Genomic DNA, 18,457 nt, shown 5'->3' on the forward strand with positions numbered 1-18,457 from the left:
CCTGTCCAGGCGAGGTATCTAATCTTGTTTACATTGTAACTCATTAGATTATTATACTTACAGATGAATAGTATACAAGACCGCCTACAACGTCTCTCCATCCACGTTCAGGAACAGCCCACTTATGTTGGATAAGCATCATTTTTTGGCCACAGAGGATGAGCCGATTTAACCCATTTAAGGCGGGAAAGCATTACTTTTTAAAAAAGCAACTTTTTTCTGCCAGATTCACCACTTTAAATCTCACAAATCTGCATGTTTTTTTCTCGTAGATTTGCCACTTTAATCTTGTAAACTTTTTTTCTCAAAATATTACCCCCCTCCGCCAGGTCCGTATGTATAATATTCTCTAGGGTTGAAATTTGGAATTTGCAGGTATTTCAATGAGTCCCCTATTAAGGGTTAAAAAAAAAAGCGAATCTCTGTCATGCAGCAGCAGTGGCAGAGGTATCCTGTTCTCTGGCCAGCCAGCTCACTATGGAAGGAGGTGGACAATGAGGCTTTCGTCAAAGAGGAGCATGCCTGGATAACATGTTTCCTTGTAACCATCAGAAAATCCACCAGGACTGCAACTGGTGCCGTGACGCCTTTCTGAGACAAAAGCTGCCTGAGCTGGGCGAGCCAGGCCGTAAAAACACTGCCTACGGGGCCGGTCATAACCAGCAGAAAGTCTCACCACAGGTCGCTGATGTACCGGACGCTGATTACATGAGATTAGAGAAGTGATTAGAGAAGTGTCAAAAGTGGCACCACTGGCAGCATCTAATCTCGTGCAGCACTTGCCAGGCTCTGCAGGCTGTTGGCTACTGAATACTGGCCTCTGCATGGTGGATGCCACTCAAAGCAGTAGTCAGTGACCTGGAGAGAAACATATGAGTGTTTAGGTCAATTGCCGTTCACTGAAGGGGAATTTTTTTACATTATCGGGGTTATTACATTATCGGGAATATTTTACATTATCAGGTTCTACACTCCCTTTTACAGAAGAAAAGATTTGGTCTCCATGTTGACTCCTGTTTCTGGGAACTGTGACTCCATCCATTGGAGTAGACATACTTTATACGTATAAATCCAGTTATGGGAGATGGTTTTTTTTAGGAGGATAGTCTTGCAAGTCTATCAACAGTTCGATCTAACTAAGAAACACTCTTTGGAGTATTTCAATCCTAGCATCTGTGCTAGGTTGCAATAAATACTAGATAAATGTTACAAATACATAGAGCTTCAGAATGGTGCGGGGGACAAACCAACACACAGCTCCTTTCTTACTGCTCCCTGTGTTCTTTTCTTTTCTCTGTTTTCTCCTAACTGACCCCTGTTCTGTTTGTTTTGCCTGGTCTTCCCACCACAGGTTCCAGTGCCCTCAGTTGCCCGAATACACCAAGTTAGTTTCCATCCCTCTTGTGTTTTACTAATGTTTCCTGCCATTCCTGCCCCCTTTCCCTCTGTTTTTTACACGGCAATGCCCATCTTAATTAACCCAGTATCCTCTCCATCACCACAAGTGGCTGTCATTAAAACTAAGATTTGAAATTAAAAAAACAATAATAGTAATAATAATAACAATTTGAACAAATATCAGTGTAAGGTGCTGTGGGTACTTTTTCACCCTAACCACCATTGTGGCACCTTCCCATTCACCTATTGCTTTATGGGATTTTTGTAACCAATTAGCATGCTTGTTGATGCTCACATCACCATTGTGGTTATGGCATGCTTTTAAAGAGTTACATAGTCATTCATCATCCCTCTGCTTACGACACAGCAGCCTCACTAGCTCTGAGCCTTCAACATGGTCCTGCACTCTGGTTACATAGTCCAATGTGAGTTTGTGTGTGTGTGAGACGGCCTGTACTTACCTGTCCACCTCTCGCTGCAGGGATGAGAGAACACCCTCCCATTCCCATCTGTGACCTGGCAGACCACATAGAGAGACTGAAGGCTAACGACGGTCTGCGCTTCTCTCAGGAGTATGAGGTAACTTCCTGTTCTTATTTGCTTTGCTTTGAATGCTTTATTTTGGTTGGATTTTGAATGGGTTTTTGGCTAGAATCCTGAAATAATGTCTGTGGTTACCACAAAATTCACCAAAATGTGTGAATGTGAGAGGTGAAATTGTGGATGTTGTATATGTGGGTGAGCAGTTCTTTATGGAAAGTTGAGTGTTTTGAGATTGGTCAGGGAGCAGAGTCCATGCTTATTCCAATGACCCTTCATGTTTCTTTTCTTTGTTAATCATGTGTGAATCAGCATTTGTTTAATTAAGACCAGGGATTCACATATGTTTACAATGCTCATCTGGAAAAGCAACATTCTTTTTCCTTTTTCCTGGTGGGTTTTTACTCATGTAATAAGCTGGTTTACTATTGCCGAGTTAAAATTCAGCAGGGGTTAAAAAAACAGAAAGGATGCTACTAACTATGCATAAATCTCTGCAAGAATAATATCCCGCTGCTCTTACCTACTGTAAAAGCAAGTGAAGGATTATGGCTTGTTGATGTCCTACAAAGGATGTAATTTGCATTTAAAGTGGTGAATTTCCAAGTGGATAAACCCGGACAGATGGGAGCACTGTTTATGCACCCCAGAAGGAAGGGGGCATATAAATTATGAAATAGCAGATGAATCAATTTTTCTACCTTCCCAAGTTTTTTTTCTTACTCAATGTGGTGAAACGGAGGGAACTTTGTGGAGACATCTTGTTCAGCAAACACAACAACCTAACATTGCAATATATTGAGACTATTTGGTAACGCTTTATAATAAGGTTCTTAATAACCATTAATTAACAAGTAATAAGGCATTGTTCTCGCTTTAGATCTGGTAGTTGCAAAAAGCATAGTTAACTTATAGTTAAATTATAATAGATGAGTAATAAAGTATATTTTAATATCAATAAGCAAACAAAATAAGATTAATAAAGGCATGGCAAAGACATAATGGGTGGGTCATGGGTGTTTGTAATGCCATTATTAACACTTATATAAGCTTATAAACACACATTAATGTTAATAAGCATCTTGTAAGGACTTACAAGGGCCTTGTTACTTATTAATTAATGGTTATTACAAGGACCTTAATATAAAGCGTTACAGAATATTTTTGTGAACCTTGTTTAAAACAATATCTGTCTAAATAGGAACTTTTAGATGAAACAAATGAAATGTTTGGGATCAAATGATACAAATATCAAATGATAAGCATGCTACACTCCTGACCCATAGTGCTGTCTTAAGTTTTTGCCCATAAAAATTGCAAATGGGACCAACGCAGACTGAGAACAGGCTTGACTTCTCAACTCAGAGCAACAGCCCCGGTATTCTCAGTATGCTCACAGTACTCTGCATGAGACACTCCACTCTAAGGGACACAGTGATTAGCCATCTCCAGGTTGAAAAAACACAATTTGACTGGATGTTTTCACAAAAGGTCCAAAAATGGTGCAGCAGCCTGTTGGTTTAGATGTGGCTGCCACCTGAATATTTGGTGTAAGTTAGTGTAAGTGAAAGATTTAGGCCGTTTTCACAACCCAAGTCCATTTGGTTCGTCCGAATCAGAATGAATTTGATACTTTTGGTTCGTTTTGTATAAAGTCTGCTTTCTTTCACAGAGCAGCAAATGTAAGCTGACCGAATAAAATATAAGGATTTGAAGGGGGCGTGTACGAAGGTGGAGGAGTTAATCTTCTCGCACTATTATTTCTTATTGGTTGAAAACGTGGCGATGAAGAATATAAACACAGAAATAAACAAAGCAACATGGAACCGAGTGCAAACATAGTATGTTTGATTATACTGGTAGTTAGTGATGTGCCAATGAAGCCCCATGAAGCATTTTCTTTATTTTCTGAGCCCACTAGATGGCGCTCTATGTTCAACAAAGGACTGAAAGCACAATTATTTACTATTGCTTGAGCCTTTTTCTTTAAACCACACTGTGATAAAATTACTCTGAATCAACTTAAAAAGAATGTTGTAACAATTTGCATTTATCTTTTTAAGTAATTCCAACTAAGACATTATTGAGTATTTCCAATGAGACTTTTATAGCTGAACTATGTTTATGTTTAATTATGTTGAACCAATTCAAGTAGTCAAATTACTCTATTTAAGTTGCTATAACTGCTTTATTTTACTTTCTTTCTACTCAGCAAAGTCCATGCAAATTGTTACCTCAATTTTATTGGGTATAAGTAACTTATTTCACTTAAGTCAGACATATTGTAATACAATATTAAGTTTCATTACCTTAATACTTTTCCTTGTTAAGTGAAGGCAGAAATGCTCATCCAAAATCCATATATTTCTGAGTTAAGACATCTTTCTTCATTTTTAGTTTTGATCAACTTTTTGAAATAAGTTATCAACTTAATAAAACAATGGACATGTAACAAATTGTATTTTTTATGCTGAAAATGCTCATGTTTTTAAGTCATACTAACTAACCTCCTGAACCTTTTCTTAGAGTGCAAGAGCGCCATCTGGTGGGCTCAGAAAATAAGGAAAATGCTTCATGAGGCTTCATTGGCACATCACTACCTGTCGCAATCTGCTCTGGTGTTCAGACCAAACTAATTTGGAGAGAAACGCTCAGAACGACCTCCTGTTGAGTCTCCGGGTCGTCAACAATGTGTTGATCCATTATTTCCACAGACAACGTGCTGCGATCAGACAGCTGTAGAATCAGAGAAGGAGAACCTTGCTGCACTTCTACCACAACCTGCTATTTTGAGCAATATGTTGATAATTCTGCAATGAGAAATTATCTTTCGTTCAGTGGTAGCCTACAGAATGAAAGTGAAGGACACAATTTTCATCTTTATGCTATTATCTGTGTACATCTCAACGCACAGGTAGCCCACAATCCACTGCGTTTTGGTTAATTTTCTTTAATTTGGTCGGATTCTGATCGGATTCTGTTCACAGAGCAATCAAACCGCACTAGGGTCTGTTTGGAAACAGACAGGTTTAGGTTTAGGTTTATTTTTTAATTGCACAGTTAGAATTACATAAAATGACAAATATAACATATAATGTTAAGTGCAGGGAAAGGCAGAAAACCCAGATGGGCTTATTTAAAGCCTCCACCTAAAATTTCATAGTTATTATAGTTGCAGAGACCCTCTCTGCAAGTGGTCTGGGACTGGTTGTTTTGGTGTGCACCAGAGAACGATTGGATCGTTCACAAGCAACCAAACAAACACTAACAAGTAATTAACCGCACCAGAGTTCGATTAAAACGGACTAAACTTTGGGTTGTGAAACAAAACCCTCCTTCCCTTAACCCAACCCTTCCATTAACCACTGACCCAAAATGCAGCTTTTTTCCTAATTGGTGACACTGTTTTTGTCCCACGTAAGTGAGAAACACACATTATTATATGTCCTCTTGTGTCCTGTTGCATTGGAGCCAGCAGCCATTAGTCTATAGTAAGAGCAGCAGGGCTTGAAATGAAATGCTGATAATGGGCTGTGTTTAAAATGAGACCTGCTGCAGGATCTCACAGCTTGTTACATCTGATGAATGAGGCAGTCTGTGTGGAGACTACTGGAAACCATTTTATAAACTGCATATGGTCTTTTCTTGTCTTCATCACATAATAACGATTACATCTATTTCTTGACTATATCAAACAAGTAAAAGCTGGGTTTTACTAGTAAAACTTAGTTTGGGCTGTTAACTGAGCCTCTGGGCCTCAGCTTATAGGAATCACCTACCTTAATCTGTCTTGGTAAGGAATACTGCCCATGTATTCTGTATGTATAATGTGTATATTGCCAATTTTTCTTTTCTGCTGTTTTTACTATATGTTCCCATGTTTTGTCACTGTCATTTTAATCTGTAACTAGCAACCAATCTTGGCCAGGTCTCCCTCGAAAATGAGATTGCAATCTCAAGGGACTTCCTGGTAAAATAAAGGTAAAATAAATAAAAATAAATAAAATTACAAATATCTATTTTGGGGTGGACAAATGCCCAGAGTTTATTAGACCTGCCCCTGTATAAAAAACAAATATGCTCATTGGGCCAATGCTTTGATACAGTTCACTCATACACACATATTCATTCGTATTTTACAAAAAAAACATATATATGGACTCATCTCATCTTGGAAATTATAATAGCAATAGCAGTGTGACGTCTTTATTATCCTTGCCAATGTTCTGTTTTGCAGAAGTTCCAGTTGCTCACAAGTCCCAACAGAAAGCCAGTCACTGAGCTGCAGAGACTCTGACTGTGAACTGTTTTTGTCTGGATTGTGTTACCAGCGCAGCAGGAGTACAGCAGTGTGTGTAACAACAGGGGACTTTAAAACTTTGTTCAAAGACAATCCAAAAGATAAAACCAAAACTTACATATCTGCCTATTGAGTAGGAATGTCTGTAACCTCATTCTATTTTTCATGTATAGCCCCAGATGGAAAGATTATGATATGTCCCGTTGAAGTTAGGATTGTTAGGGGAAGTTTTCCATTTCATTTTGTATTCCCCTTTCAAAACAATGTTCTATTATGAAAGGAATATTTAATTTGTTAAGTTATATGTTAAGTTTAGTTTCACCACCTCCTAGTGGCTGTTCTGCTCATTTGCTCAAGTCATGTGACTTCAGTCAGGAAGTTAGTGTTCCCAAAGAGAGTGGTGCTGCATCACTGTTCATTTTGCATGCAATATGCAATCATTTACATTATATTTCAATATTAAAGGTTTATAGGAAAAGATTACTGTACTTTATGTTCGTTGACCTTTGCATAGTTGCATAGTGCTTTGTTAGTTTACCCTCGCATTAACTTCATTTCATTTTAGCAGCCAGTAAAAAGCTCAGGTTTATATATAAATATATATATATATATATATATATATATATATATATATATATATACACACACACACACACACACACACACACACACAAACATACATACACATATATATGTATATGTGTTTGTGTCTATGTATGTATGTATGTATGTATGTATGTATGTATTTGAATATATATTACACAACAGGAATAGGACAGTACTAAAGACATTCTTAATCTTGAAATGTCTGCTGTTGCCAGGGTTTTTTTTTTTTTTTACAACATAATCCATCTTTAAGCTACAGAAGCCTTGAGAGGAAAGTGAGAAATATCTTTTTGACAAGGTTTTTTTTTCACCTGTGACAACTGGTGACTTATTGACATTTTATCTGACAGTTTAAAGTCAAATAAAGGAAAAGGTTGTTGCCAGTGAGGTTTTGTGTGAAGAGCATCTAGGTCAGAGTCAATAAGGACTCCTGCAATGTGTATTAAACCTCAGTGAAATATTGTTTTTTACTCTGTGAATGTGGCAGCAGGTGCTGAGTGCAAACCCGACTGCTTTGTCTTTTGCTGGTGGAACTGCAGCTCCATGAGTGATTACACTGACATGCTCGATAACTGATCTACACAACGGTGGAGCACATTAGCTGTAATGTGAGCGGTTTGTCAGTGCAGCCTTACCTAACAGAGTGTTAAATAAGATGTGCATTCAACCTCTTTCTCCGTTGTCATGATTATCAGTTGAAGACCGGCGAGCTGAGCAGCTGTCCAGCCACTTACCAGGACGATAAGCAGCAGGATATTAGGCTCTTCAGGCACAGCTTCATTTTGCCTGTGCATATGTGTATATATATGTACAGGGTCGCGTTTCCTAGATGATGCAAGATAAGTAGGAGCGGGAAAAGTCAATCATGAATAACAATCTTCAGCATGTCATTATTCATCTAAACCAGGGATGGGCAACTTAAATGCTGGAGGGGCCACAATTTTTCATGGACACTACCACAGGGCCACATATAGGACCGTGCACTTAACCAGATATGATGAAACTGCAATTTTAAATATGTTTACAGTGCAGTAACTTAACATATTTCATGCTCAAATGCATGTTTAACAGTATAAAAAGGAATACAAAAGGTTTGAAGCAAATAAAAAATAACCACTTACTGTGATTTCTTTTTTTCAGTGCAAGAACAGCAGACCAACATTAATTGCAAGAAGTAATTTTGTGCATTTTTACACTGCACTTTTAAGATTCAATGCTCAAATGCATGTAGTTGTACTGAGGGCCACTTCAAGTGAGGGTAAGGGCCGTATTCGGCCCCCGGGCCTCCAGTTGTCCATCCCTGAGCAAAACCATTCACAGCCAGCAATCAATAGAGAACAATCATCAGGTAGCATCGTGAAAAACTGACCTGCTCATATCAGGACACATTCCAATATCATCACTAGAACATTCTCACTGCCTGTCAAACATTTGCAGCATTACTTTAAACACAACACAAAAAGCACAAAAAATCACTTATGTACTACATGACAGTATATCGAGTTCAGAAAAAAACTATCGTGACCATTTTTACATATCGAACGATAAGTCAATATAGTAATTATCATGACAGGTCTACCCACCTGTGAACCAAAACATGTGTCATGCCTCTCTATATAGTAGAGAGTTATCATTACACTGAATAAAAAGATTTTTTGGCCCTGTATTATTATTTCAATCATCTATATAAATTCTACAAATAAGTACGAATTCAGTGCTTTTACTTTAAAATAGCAGTTTTTCATGTAGTGCATTACTTAGTGATTGTTTGTCATTATGTGTCCTCAGTTTTGTATGTAAATTGAATCATTCGTTTCAAGTAATATTCACCAAACCAGTTCATTGGCTTAATTAGTTGATATTTCCAAGTAGAATGTAATTGAGAAACATCAGTGAATCTGCAATTTACTTGTGTATTTTCATAAAAACAAGTGGTTCTATTAAATAAATATTACTTAGAAACAGCCTGAGTAAAGATTACAAACACTTTCTGTGTGGAAAAACTTGCCTAGCTTTTTTTAAGTAGACATTTACTTAAAAAAAGCTAGGCAAGTTTTTCCACTCCAATTTTTTTCAGTGTATTTCTATCCCTGTCGATTTCAGCCGTATCGAGAAATTAAATCTTTGACAAGTCCTTATGTGTACTCCTGATATCATTCTTATGGTTCACCATCGCTCTATATTTTAATGTGTACCATGGGGAAATATACAAGACCTCCATAACCTGTGGTAAAAATTGCTTTCCCTTCATCACTGGGTTTGTTCTCTGCTAATATGAGACACTGAGCTGGTAGGTGGAAGGCTGAAAGGGATTTTAGGAGTTTCCAAACAGTCTATTGTGTGTCCAGGGGGCTTAAAGATCATCCAGGGCTTTTCATATTATAGGCTGGGGGGAGGGTGGAGAATTAGTTTCTGTGTCACATTTATTGGTCTGGACTCTTTGCTCCAAGCTCTGACAGCCAAAAAAAACAGAAAAGAATATATAGGCACTATTGTAATAAATGGTTACCTGCTCTCTCTCCTCTGCCCTCTGTCAGTCTGTTGATCCAGGACAGCAGTTCACCTGGGAGCACTCCAACCTGGAGGTCAACAAGCCAAAGAACCGCTATGCAAACGTGATCGCCTATGACCACTCCAAGGTTATCCTCACACCCGTGGATGGTGAGAGACTCTTTTTAAAAAAAAATTTTATTGGTGAAATGACGTAACAAACAAGGTGACATGAGAGACAAATACACTACACCATGTGGACCACAAGTAGAGACAGTAGACATACAGCGCAAACAACAACAAAGAAAAACATAAATGATAAACGATTTGCACAGAGGCATCACAGGTGTATGTGTGTGTGTGTGTGTGAGGATGAGGGGCAGATGCTACGACATATATATAAGAATATATAACATGGCTCATTTATATGTATCACACAATGAAAATAAATAGGCAAACAAAGCAAGAAGCGCTAACGAGAGAAAACAAATAAACAAGAATGAATAAAATAACTAATTAAATCAATTTAAAAAAAAATAAAAATAATAACAATAATAATAGTAAAAATAATAATAATAATTATATATATACCCACATACATACATACATATATACATAAAAAATAAACAACATATAATATAATATATAATATAATAACACAGGGGGATGGGAGACATCACCACATAATATAGTTTGATGCGATATAGAACAGCATCTTACACAATGACAAGATGTGCGAGATCATACACATAATTGTAATTGACCCAATATAAACCAACGCATTATGACAATGATAGCCACAACAACAACATACGTCGCAGTGAGAGACTCTTATTAAGACATCTCCAGGGAGGATTGAGTTATCTTGTCAGAAAGAGGCTGAAATAATACTCCAAAGATTGGCCATTTTTTAAGGGGTTCACTTGGCCTCTGACCTCAAGATATTTGAATATCACAAGTCTCCCCTTTACTGACATGCAGTGCAAATGTGTTATTTCCGACTATTGTGTTTCTCTATACTGAGGTGCCTTAACATATTTGCATACATTTGATATGACTTGAAATCTGAGGCTTGTGGTTTCAATGAGCCCAATCTCATCCATGTGTGATGATGCTAATCTTCATAGTAGCATAAGACTATTTTATGAAACTTGACCGCACTGTATAAAACTGCCTGCTAGTCTATTATAATCACAGCCTTGTGAAACTTCACAAAACCAAGAGCATTCATTGGGTGGATGGCTTTCCTACACTGCAAAAAAAGAAAAGTTGGGTGAACTCAAAATTTCAAGGCAACAAACTTCGATAAAATTTTAAGTTGGACAATTAAACTAAATATTTATAATTATAATTATATAAGTTTTGTTTTTGCGTTTGCTCAACTCTGAATTTCTCTGGCACAATTGTAAAGCCGCTATGAAATGTCAGCTAATGTTGTGACCACAATTTTGAGTTAGCATTGATACGCTAATGGATACTCTTGTAGCTGTAACAAGCAGCGCCGCTAGCATCAGTTAGCCGCTAGCTTTCGCTCATGACCAAATTTCATAACAAAGAAATAAGAGTTAGCAGAACTATTGTCCCTTGTTGTGAAACCCAACTTAAAGATATAAGTAACAACAACTCACAAACTTGTTTTTGAGCAGACAACTGGCTTCCTTTGTTGTGCTAACTTACATTATTGCCCTAAATGTCAATAATTTATATTTCCAAGTTTTACTTAAATCACTGTTTTAGGCCAAAAAATACAAGTTGGCTTTTTTGCAGTGTAGGTATTGACAATAAGGGGGTTTCTCAGCTGTTTTCAGAAAAATATAGAAGTTTTTCAAACCAGATCACAGCAAGGATCTTGATTCTTGAGTCTTGATGTAATATTTTGGAGGGATATTTAATCACTTTTTAATAAATTCTCAGCAGTTATTAGCACCACATCTGAGTAGCAAACGTTATCAGCCCAAAAATGACTGCAACAGCTTATGAGATAATTGAGCATATTATGCTCATAATATCCTAAACCCTTATACACTATAATCAACTAATATATCATTAATAACAAATAAACTGTATCTCAAGTTAATCTGCAGGTTCCCAGCTTGAGATGATGTTCACCACTTCTATGTGACATCTACTGGTGACCTGCTATCTCGACTAAAGAGAGAACCAGGCCTTTTTTTAACCCTCTGGAGTCCATCTATTTATTGAAAATACACGTTTTATTTACAGTAATAACCTTATTTATATATCATATGTAGACAATCTGAGAAAGCCAGTTGAAAGTGCAATCATAGGAGCTTTCACAGTGTGCCATTTATGTTTCTAGACCATTTTTAAAATGTCAATTTTTTCTCTACAATGAAAACTATTACTATTTTTAATTTACATGCACGTAGATTGTTTTCGTAGTTTTATTATTTATTCTTTTTTCTGCTGTTTTTGTGTGTATTAATGGTAAAAAAAAAAAAATTTACATTCCCAAAGACACCTGTGTCTTTTGTTTGTATTTTCGGTTCCTGGCAGCTTTATACTTTGTTAATTAAAATAAAATGAAAAATCTGACTGATAGCCAAGTTTGTGTCGAGAAAAAAAGCCATGCATGTGATGTAAGGACAGACTGAAAGATGCTAAACAGAGACAGAAATTAATGCAGAGGAAGTTGACAAATTTGAACCAAAATCTCCTGGACTTCAGAGGTTTAATAACAAGCTTATATCAGAGAGAAGATTTATGTCTGATTTCCCCTGACTTACAAGTTTAATTCCTCATTTCATTTGCTTCCTAACTTTGTCCAACTTGTTCCTCACTGCAGGAGTTCCAGGTAGCGACTACATCAATGCCAACTATATTGATGGCTATAGGAAGCAGAATGCTTACATTGCGACACAGGGGCCGCTGCCAGAGACGCTGAGTGACTTCTGGAGGATGGTCTGGGAGCAGAGGACCTGCACGATCATTATGATGACCCGCCTGGAGGAGAAGTCACGGGTGAGCCTGAAAAATTGTCAAAATGATACTACAAGAAGGTTGAAATAAGTAAATTACATTACATTACATTACATGTCATTTATCAGACGCTTTTGTCCAAAGCGACTTACAATAAGTGCATTCAACCTGATGGTACTAGACATAGACCACAGGAATCAAGTAAGTACATAACTTTAAGAGCTAACTGTCATCGCTAAAGGAGTGCTATATGTTAAAGAAGAAAAGAAGAGAAAAGAATAAGAGGTTGTTTTTTTTTTTTTTTGTTTTTAATATATATGTTAGGTGACCATGACTTAACCGAGATAAAAGAAAGTAAGCTCAGTTTTCCACATGAGCAATAGATTATTAATTACTATGCATTCACTTAGCATAATTCAACCGTTTTATCTAGCTGCTTTCATTCAAACAAAGCTCACCTTTAAAAACACAATGTCCCATCAGACCTCACCAAGTACATCTACAGTCATGGAAAAAGTTATTAGACCATTGTTTTCTTCAATTTCTTGTTCATTTTAATGCCTGGTACAACTAAAGGTACATTTGTTTGGACAAATATAATGATAACAACAAAACTAGCTCATAAAGTTTAATATAAGAGCTGATATCTAGACATTTTCCATGGTTTTCTCGATAATAACCAAAATTATTATCAAGAAAACCATGGGAAACGGCTAGATATCAGCTCTTACATTAAACTCTTATGAGAATTACATTTAAAATAAGTCTTAAAGTGCTCTGGAAAGTTTTCATGATCTGAATATACCTTATAAATAAAAACACATATTTGAGAGATATTGATGTCATGAACAGTAAGTATCTGAAGTTTCTCAAAAAGAGCTACAGATGAGGCATGTGACTCAGATCAGGTTGCCATCCTAACAAAATGTTTGTTAGGATGTGAGTGTAGTAGGAAAGGTGCTTGCCCAAACCATATTACAATATGAAAGATATGGATAAATTATACTATAATAAAGTGAACGAAGACAGTTTGTAGTAACCAGTAGTTCCAGCGGTCCAGATGAGGTTGACTCTGAAACATAATCAGCCTGCTGGTGGACCAACCTGATCTCACAAAATTATGTGAAATGATGACTTAACACTGTGAAAATGACGTGGCACCAGCCCTCAGTGGATGAAAAATGACCCATATGAGCATTTTGTGGCTCAATGTATGGCGGAGCGTTCTAGTTATGTTGTAAAAAGGCTGCAGTTTCAGTGCATTTGGGCTACAAAACCACTGATCTAGGTTTGGGACAAAAAACTTTCTGGTAAGGCGTTATAAAAGACAGTTCAATGGGCCACCTACTGAGTAAAGTAACTCGTTACTCATACTCAGGAACGGAGAAATTTGTTCTCTCTCCCAGGGCTGCAAGCACAGAATGATGTCATTTCTTGAGTGGCATCCAAGAACTATTGTTTGATTGGTCAGAAATTAAAATTTTTTATGATGATCTCATAGGAGTTCTGCAGTGCTTCTTGTGTCCTTGCCAGAAATAACTTTTTTCTTGTTCTTGCCACCTCGACAACAAGAACAAGTTTCTCTGTTCTTGTGGAGTATGTAAAGGGGTTAACTGTAATGACATTCACTCTGAACGTTCCTTCCAATATACACCCATTATAAACTCTGAAAAGCTCTGAAAAAACACACAATTTAAACAGTGGATATGTGAAAACTGTGCAAGTGATCAAAATTACCATTTCATCCAATATAGTCTGGAGTCTTGTAATCAGTTTAGAGTGTTTGAGCTCCATTCATTCCAATGGGATATTTTAGAGCCGTCTACAATAGCCGTAGGGCTTGTAAACCACAGACATGAAAACTACATCAACGCGTTCTGGAGAGCCTTATCTTTCTGATGAGCATCATATTTTGTTGTTAGGACTCACAGTTTGAGAGGTGCACTCTCTATAAAATGACCTCACTCAGCTGATAGATATTAACTGATAATGCGCCCCTCCCCTCTCCACCCTTTCATGCTGCACTCATCGCCATAGCAACCAGCCAGAATGAGGGAGAGAGGTCATGATGACCCAGGCTTTCAAAATAAAAGCCCCACAAAGTAACTATATCTTACAATTTAGTAGAATAAAAGCATGAGAGGTCAGTCAGTGTGCCTTGACAGGAAACCCTGAACAAGGCTGTTTTTCAAAATAAAACCCTGAAAAAGTAGATAAAGCTTAGTGTTAGGCTGTTTACTCTGCTCTGTGTAAACAGCCTCTCCTGTCCTCTCCTCTGTGCTCTGTGTAAACAGCCTCTCTCCTGTCCTCTCCTCTCTGCTCTGTGTAAACAGCCTCTCCTGTCCTCTCCTCTCTGCTCTGTGTAAATAGATTTTCAGTGAATATTTGTCACGTGACCGTTGGTCTCAGCAGAATCAATCATGTCTTCACAGTGTCTCTGAAGAGCCAAATTTAATGTTTTTAACACAATCTGGTTACTGCAAACCCTTTTTTTTGGGACACATTTTAAACAGTAAATAAATGTATGTAATGCCGAAAGTGAAGCCATTAGGAGGGTGATGTGAGGAAAGTCAGTAGGCGCCCACTGAGTGACGTTGTTGAACCTGGTGTCGAGGTCATTTCACATCATTTCATCATTTTGTGAGATCAGGTGGTGGACATATTGTATTCAGAGCCAGTCACATGGCAAATGAGAACTAGCTTGGCAGGGACAGTTTTTATATGAGTCCTCTTTCACACTATTAGTATCTCCACAACCAAGGGGCAGAACTTGAGTGCCACAGCAGTGTGCCATTATTATTTGTGACAGAGACCTTCAGCCCTCTGCCAAAGCTAATAACGTCTGTCTATGGTTCAACCAGAGGTGCAGGAAATAATAGATGGTCTCTAACCTGTGGCCATGTAATAGTTGCCCCTGATAACAAAACACAACCTGTCTATCTATTCTTTCTGCTAGTGTAAGCAGAAATGCATTACAGTTATGCCCCAAAAGCTATGCAGCTATGTTAAAAATCATGTGATTATGGATATGGATACTACCTGGATAATAAGTTGGACTGGTCCCTAAACACAGACGCTCTCTACAAAAAGGGGCAGAGCCACCTCTTTTTCTTTACCCTTTATCGGGCGAAGAACTATATTTGGTAACTTCAGTGGATATCTAAATGGGGTCCCCATGTCTCTCTGTTTGGCCGTAGAACCACATGGATTTGTACGAGGAGAACTTGACTATAACGGCATATTAAGGCCAAGCATGAATAAAAACAAAAATACAAACCGGGGGGGAGTTGCAAATTTACTAGATTAAAGTGCCAAATCTAAAAAGAAAAATCTAAAAGAAAAAAATGTGCAGATTTAAGAGATTTTAAGTGGCAAATCTGCTCGAAAAAAGTCGCAGATTTACGAGACAAAAGTGGGGAAAAAACCACTTTTTTCTCACAGATTCACCACTTTCACACTCACAAATCTGCACATTTTTTCTTGTAGACTTGATTTAAACTTTTTTGCTCAAAATATTACCCCCCTCCCCCGGGTCCGTATGTTTTTTTTTTACACATTCTGTCAGTATGTAATATCCTCCAATATTCTCTAGGGTTGAAATTTGGAATTTGCAAGTATTTCAATGAGTGCTCTATTCAGGGTTAAGGAAGCTCAGATCTCTGGACATCTGTAGTAAGATGCTGCAGATGTTTTATCAGTCTGTGGTGGTAGTGTGTTGTTTTATGCTGCAGTCTGCTGGGGAGGTAGCATCAGACACAGAGAAACAAGGCGGTTGGACAGACTGGTCAAAAAAGCTGGTTCTGTGGTTAGAGCCAGGTTGGACACACTGGAGGAGGTGGTGGAGAGATGACCTGTCAAGATGTTCCAGGCCATCCTGAAATACCCAGATCATTCGCTACACAAAACCTTTATGGAGCAAAAAAACAGCAGTGGACGGCTCCTCTCTCTCAGTTGCAGGACGGAGAGATTCAAAAGATCCTTTGCTCCTACACTGTAAAAAAAAAGAAAGAAAAGTTGGGTAAACTCAAAATTCCAAGGCAACAAACAATATAAGATAAAATTTTAAGTTGGACAATTAAACTAAATATTTTAAGTTTTGTTTTTGAGTTTGCTCAAATCTGGCACGATTGTAACGCCGCTATGAAATGTCAGCTAATGTTACGACCACAATTTTGAGTTAGCATTGATACGCTAATGGCTACTCTTGTAGCTGTAACAAGCAGCGTCGCTAGCATCAGTTAGCCGCTAGCATCAGTTATCAGTTAGCTGCTAGCATCAGTTAGCCGCTAGCTTTCGCTAATGACCGAATTTCACAACAAAGAAATGAGAGTTAGCAGAACTATTGTCCCTTGTTTTGAGCCCCAACCTAAAGATATAAGTGACAACAACTCACAAACTTGTTTTTGAGCATACAACTGGCTTCCTTTGTTGTGCTAACTTACATTATTGCCCTAAATGTCAATAATTTATATTTCCAAGTTTTACCAACTTAAATCACTGTTTTAGGCCAAAAAATACAAGTTGGCTTTCTTGCAGTGTACATCTCATTCTAACAGTTACCTGACTAACTGAAATTCCCCTCGGGGAAAGTAATTTTGATTTGATTTGATGTTAAACTACATTTTATCGTAACTGTTTGTTCAACTACATTCATAGATGTTGATCCTTCTCACCAGTTAATTCTTTCCCCCTCCGTTTGTCTCTATAACTTCAATGATAGCACTATTGTTTATAAAAAAACAAATTGGTGTGTCTGTGTGTGCAGGTCAAATGTGACCAGTACTGGCCAAGTCGAGGCACAGAGACATATGGGATGATCCAGGTGACCATGCTGGACAATGTGGAGCTGGCTACATACAGCGTACGCACATTCGCCCTCTATAAGGTGAGAGAACCCTATATGTTTAGTGTACAGGTGCATCTCAATAAATTAGAATATCATAGAAAAGTTTATTTATGTCAGTAATTAAATTCAAAAAGTGGAACACATTATATAGATTTATTACACATAGAATTTTTTTTAGAACATTCTGTGTCTTCTTTTATTTAATTTCTTCTAATTATAATGAATATGGCTTACATTTAATGAAGACCTACAATTCAGTGTATCAAAAAAAATTTAATATTACAAAAGACCAATTTAAAAATAATGTTTGATATGGAAATGTTGGCCTCTGAAAAGCATGTCATCTATATGACTCAATAATTAGTTGGGGCTATTTGACTTTAACTAATGGAAATTGACTTTTCATCATATTCTAATTTATTGAGATGCACCTGTATATGAAATCCGACAATGCATGGCAGCAAACCACAGCAGGACCACAGAGGACACTGAACAACTCTTAAACAGTTACTTTTCTTTGAAACAGAATAGGTCTAAATTGATAACCTTGAAGAAAAAAGAAACAATATCATGAGAATTAAATCAGTCAATCAGTGCAGTCAAAACTAAAATCTCTACAGTCCATGGTCAAATGTAAGCAATTAACGTTAATTCTGCAGAGACAACCCATACTTCATCGACAAACTGGAACTGGTTTTATCACTTTCAATTCATTATAGCAATTTCATGAAATGCCAATTATTTCAAACTTAAACTGTGCTTACTAAACTTATCTTATTAAATATATGTCTTGCACCTACAATGTTTAAATGACACTATTTATATGCTTTTGAACAGGTTTATACATTTAATTCATTAATTTAATTTATGCATTTTAACCACCTATGAAATTACTTTTAATCCAATTTTTTCAACTAAAAATCTGATTTAAATCAAACTACTGCGATCAATTTGCTCTCACTGTCGACCTCTGGTCTTATTAAAACCAATCTACATCAACCAAAACCATGAAAAGGAAGCAAATAAACAGACCATCCACACATGACAAGTGGTTTGTTTTGAAAGAGTGCTAAAGTGAAAATGTGATGGCAATTTATCATGTCTGAATAGACTCAGACTTAGACTTTATAGTCATTTAAGTTATGTATAGACAAATGCACTTTCAATGCATTGGCTCACAGTGGTTGTATTTTGCAATGTAACAACTCTAGCTAAAGTATAAATACAAGAATATAAAAAGTATAAAACTGAAAAGAATCATCAATAAATGAGACATAAAAAAACAAGAGTTCGCAGTGCAGTGTAGTGTATCTACACTGCTACTGCTGCTCACATTT

General features: G+C 37.2%; 1 protein-coding gene across 1 annotated transcript in view; it reads left to right on the top strand.

Moving 5' to 3' along the window:
- The window catches only part of ptprfa (protein tyrosine phosphatase receptor type Fa), a 248,912-nt gene that overhangs the window by 209,674 nt on the left and 20,781 nt on the right, over positions 1-18,457 (top strand). Inside the window, exons 21-25 of the mRNA XM_059340745.1 lie at positions 1,352-1,384; positions 1,880-1,977; positions 9,382-9,505; positions 12,141-12,316; positions 17,040-17,159. Of these exons, the coding sequence (XP_059196728.1) occupies positions 1,352-1,384; positions 1,880-1,977; positions 9,382-9,505; positions 12,141-12,316; positions 17,040-17,159 (551 nt within the window). The remainder of the gene's footprint in view (positions 1-1,351; positions 1,385-1,879; positions 1,978-9,381; positions 9,506-12,140; positions 12,317-17,039; positions 17,160-18,457) is intronic.

This window comes from Centropristis striata, chromosome 9 (assembly GCF_030273125.1).
Source record: "Centropristis striata isolate RG_2023a ecotype Rhode Island chromosome 9, C.striata_1.0, whole genome shotgun sequence".
In the NCBI taxonomy this organism is placed as follows: Eukaryota; Metazoa; Chordata; class Actinopteri; order Perciformes; family Serranidae; genus Centropristis; species Centropristis striata.